The 4,853-nt window shown below is 28.0% G+C and overlaps 1 protein-coding gene across 1 annotated transcript; it reads left to right on the forward strand.

The window, feature by feature from the left end:
• Positions 1,500 to 3,165, forward strand: LOC109347166 (ethylene-responsive transcription factor ERF003-like). The gene is made up of 2 exons (XM_019586888.1): positions 1,500 to 1,693; positions 2,365 to 3,165. Exons 1-2 carry the CDS (start codon positions 1,611 to 1,613, stop codon positions 2,876 to 2,878), a joined length of 597 nt encoding a protein of 198 aa, XP_019442433.1. The 5' UTR covers positions 1,500 to 1,610; the 3' UTR covers positions 2,879 to 3,165.

Consider the following 4,853-nt stretch of genomic DNA (forward strand, 5'->3'; position numbering starts at 1 on the left):
ATAATTAAAACACTTATTTATACCTGATTCAAAATTATTGACTTTTCATTTCATATATATAAAACTCTCTGAACGAAAATTGATGCAAACATTACATTATTCTTACATGTAAATGAATTTTTGTCTTCACTTTGCAATATTTGCCATATGGGTATGTTTCCCATGTTATGAACTATATATATATATATATATATATATATGTCCACTACCATGCATCTACAATAATATACAAATATCACTACTTTGCTTTCTCTAGATCTTGTCATTTTGAAAATCAGCTATAAATAAATATCATATACCACTTTTCAAGATCATTGTCTAAGTATATAATATCATCATTGTCTATCTTTGTCGTAGCTAATTGCATGTTAATTTTTGGGAACGTGGTTTGCAGCATACGAAAATAGATAGATTAAGATGTATATGACACTGAAATTAAGTGAAAGATAGGTACTTAATATTCTAGCAAATACCAAAATATTTTCATGATATTATACTACATGGTTTAGAAGCAAAATACTATTTATAAAGGAACAACAATGATATTCTCCTATCTATATTCATCCTTTTATACTTATATCATATCTGACCTTGTTATCTTTCTATTTTTCTCTATTTAATTGTCTATTTAGATGTTAAAAAAAGTATTATTAGCTATTTTACTAGTTATGCTCTTTACATTAACAACCACTTGTATAATTTTTATAATAAGAGAGATAAATAGTGGAATAATATTAATGATGATTAATGAAGAGATGCTAAATAAATATAATTAAAAAATAAATTTAGGGAAATTAGCCATGTTAATTAAATACATTCGTTTATGGATTTATATAATAAAATATAGATAACAAGGAACATAGATGTAATCCAAGACTTTTTTACCAAACAATAATTTTTTATCAATTCCCGAAAACTTTTCATGCTTAAGGTTATACACACAATTTAAAAAGTTAATAAATAATGTAAAATAAATACAATTTAACTAAAATATTGCTATAGAATTTTCATATAGTTCTGACAATTAATTTCTCACCATAAATTTTCAGTTCCAATAAGTTAAGAAAAAAATTAGGATAAGAGTTATTAAGAGAAAAATTGGTAAAAAAAGTTTTAGAATGAATAAGATTAAAAAACAAAAAAAAAGCAAATTTTTTTAGAAGGAATGAATTACTATATACTAGCTTTTATGTAATTAATATGTGAAAAATGATGTTAGGAAAAGGAGAGAGAGGATGATTTTCCTATTTAGAAATTGATTTTGGCCACTTGGAGAGTACAAGAGTTAGAGAAAGCTCAATTGAAGAGATTACAAGTGTAAGAGAAAGCTCAATTTATGAGGAAAATTTTTCACCTAAAAAGTGGAAAATGGTAAGCTACATAAAATAAAAAAAGTGAAACATGTTGTGTGGATTCATTTATTAATAAATTGATAAAGAAGGCCACAAAAAAGGACCCTTATATAAATCTAAGCTTACCTCCAATTCTCTTTCACTAACCACTACTTCACTTCATTGTTCAACACTTTTTCTTCTTCACTCTCAAAGACACACTTCACTAACAAGTTTTTAGTTTCAAACTTTGAACAATTTTGTCTTTATCTCATCATCATGGCTAGACCCCAACAACGGTATAGAGGTGTTCGCCAAAGACATTGGGGTTCTTGGGTCTCTGAAATTCGCCACCCTGTATTGTAATAATTCACTTTCCCTTCATACCCTTTTATACATATAGATATATAGCACATGAACTTTTTTTTCTCTTTACTATTTTTTTGTACTACTAAAGTTGTACTAACAACGTGTATCCCTTACCTATGGATAAAAAATTAATCATCTTCAAAATGCATGGTTGTCACTCCTAACAAGTGTTGCTCATATGAATATTTGAACACTTGATCTTTTAGTCATTCTGGGAATTAGTGGAGCCTTACACCACTAGACTAACATCTTGTTAGTATTCTTTACTATATTTATATATAGATTAAAGTTTTGGCAACACATTTCTCATGCCTTAATGTTTTGCATTTCACTTTTGAAAGCTCTTTCATAAACATCTCAGTGCATGAGACTCTCACTTAGTAAAGTCTGAGAATAATAGATATACATAGTTTTACCTTTGTGAGCGAAGAGACTGTTTTCGGGATTTGAATTTTCGATACATTACTAAATCATTATGCCAAATTAAAATATTACCCAAGAACTTAGTTTTAATTTATTTCATTCTATCTTTGGTTATGTTTTTGTTATCTTATACCTAATAACAACTTTGTATATTTAATAAACTTTATAATATGATGGGTTGGTCTTTCCATTCAAAAGTTATCTCTAGAAACTCTAGATTAAACAATTTTTTTCACTACAGGAAGACTAGAATATGGTTAGGAACCTTTGAAACAGCAGAAGATGCAGCTAGAGCATATGATGAAGCAGCAAAGCTAATGTGTGGTCCGAAAGCAAGAACCAATTTTCAACAAAACCCAAATGGATCATCACAATCATCTTCATCATCATCATCATCGAACTTATTATCTGCAACTTTAACAGCCAAGTTACACAAGTGTCACATGGCTTCTCTTTCCCTTCAAATGGCTAAGCAAAAACAGCCACAAAAGGAGCCTCAAAAAGCATCATCATCACTAAGGTTCAATTCATTGTTTAACCCTAGCAATAATAATAGTAATAATGCTATTGTTGGAACAAGTGGTGAGAGTGGTTTTAGATGGGTAGAAGGGAATAATATTAATTGGGTTGGTGTAGAAGGTCAAGTTGAAGTTTCACAGCAACAATTTCAGCAGGTTCTTGAAGATGATCACATAGAGCAAATGATACAAGAGTTGCTTGATTATGGGTCAATTGAGCTTTGTGGCTCAGCTTAGGCTCTAAAAATGTCTCCATTAGTCCTGTTAGAATTTATTGCATGGTCTAAAAATATCTTATCGATCTTGGCCGATAACAATATGATACCTAATAACATCGATTTTGTTAGTGACTAATCTTACAAGATGTCATATTGTTATTGATCAGGATTTCGGAGACGTAAAAGTCTCTAACCATGTAATAATTTTGGGAGGGTGGTATTAGTTATTGGATATTCTTATGTTTTTTGAATAACAAGATATGGTTTCCTTGGTAAGAAAAAGACACATATTTTATGATGTTTGGACTCACCATGGTTGATGGAAGAGTTCAATGTATTTCAAAAAATGTGTTTTTTCTTCTCTATAAAGGAATCATTTATGTTGTTCAATAATAGGAGAGGATCTGAATCTGAGGGTAGTGGTACTAATTCACCATGTAATAAAACTATAGTATAAGATTTAGTACTATATGAGAGTAATTATGAGTTTCAACCCCTTCACCAATTAGTGGGCAACCATGAGGAACCAAAATGTATGCAATCATGCAAAAATCTAAATCATGAATATGATGGTCTCTAATGTAGAATTAGCATAAAAAGTTACAATTTTCTAGCTTCTATTTTTGTTTATGTATGGTGTTAATGAAATCACATTTATTAAATTTTGCACCATATTTATCGGCTCAAGTGGAAAATCAATCCTCATATCAATACAATATAATAATTATACTAGACATATAATTAAACGGGTTAAAATTGATTAATATTGGAAAGTAGTGATCAAAACTAGTAAAACTGTATTGTATCAATCTTCATTGAACAATTTTAATAGTTGAATTATATATTATAAATAATAATATTTATAATTTATTATTATATATAACTTAACTTGTATTTGTATATAATTTAATTAGTAAATCATTAGTTAAACCACTACATTGACATAAATTTGCCAAAAAATGTTCATGAAAATGCAGGATGGCTGTGGGTCCTCTCTCTCTGTTAGAAATGATAACCTCAACTTTTATTTCTTTAAACAATGTTTATTATCAGTATCCTCTAAATTTTTTTTTGGATTATATGTCAAGAAACACAATAATAGGGGAGAAGAAATGGGTTATGGGCCTAATCATGTTATCAGTCAAATTTATTACAAAATAACAACCAAATTTGTCATCTCATACTTGTTTTTGTTGTCTCAAAACCTTTTTGTTGGTATGAACGGGTGTTGGTTCAAGTGATATATGCTTGATTTCCTTTAAGTAAAGTCTTGAGTTTGAATCTTGTGGATGAAAAAAATGTTCACTGAGAGAATTAGTCTCACGTATCTGTGGATGTTCCCAGCTCAGACAGGATTACCTCCGATGTCAGATACTATTAGAAACAAAAAAAACCATTTTGTTGATCAATTATTCATTGTCGTTTTCCAATGCAATCAATAGTCTTTTGACCGATGGCTATAAATAGATATAGAAAAAGTTTGTAAAAGTGTGACATAAAATAAGTCTTTTCCTATTCCTATTAGGTGTATCACATAAAAAAAACATAAAAAATATATATACACTGCATCTTTAAATATTTCATGAATTGACAGTTTATTATTTAGTATTTATTTTTAATCACAAGTTACTTTTCAAAAAAATATAATGATGACCATATATTTATTATATACAAATCTTTATACTAATAATGCACAAATATTATATTAAGCAAAAAAATATATGCATAAACAACGTAAAAGTTTTATACACTATTATTATATAGTTCATCATTCATATTTAATCATCATTAACATATTCCATAAAATTAATACAAATAAATTATGAGTAACATATTAACTGTATATAAATTTCGGACAATGTATAATATTACACATTTAAATTATAATGATATTACATTTATAGGAAAAAAACGTGACCAATATAATGAGAACTAGAATAAAAATTGCAGAAATGAGCAAACTTGTAATGTACTATTAAAACTGTTGTTATGTA

The sequence above is a fragment of the Lupinus angustifolius genome, chromosome LG05 (assembly GCF_001865875.1).
Source record: "Lupinus angustifolius cultivar Tanjil chromosome LG05, LupAngTanjil_v1.0, whole genome shotgun sequence".
NCBI classification, from domain to species: Eukaryota; Viridiplantae; Streptophyta; class Magnoliopsida; order Fabales; family Fabaceae; genus Lupinus; species Lupinus angustifolius.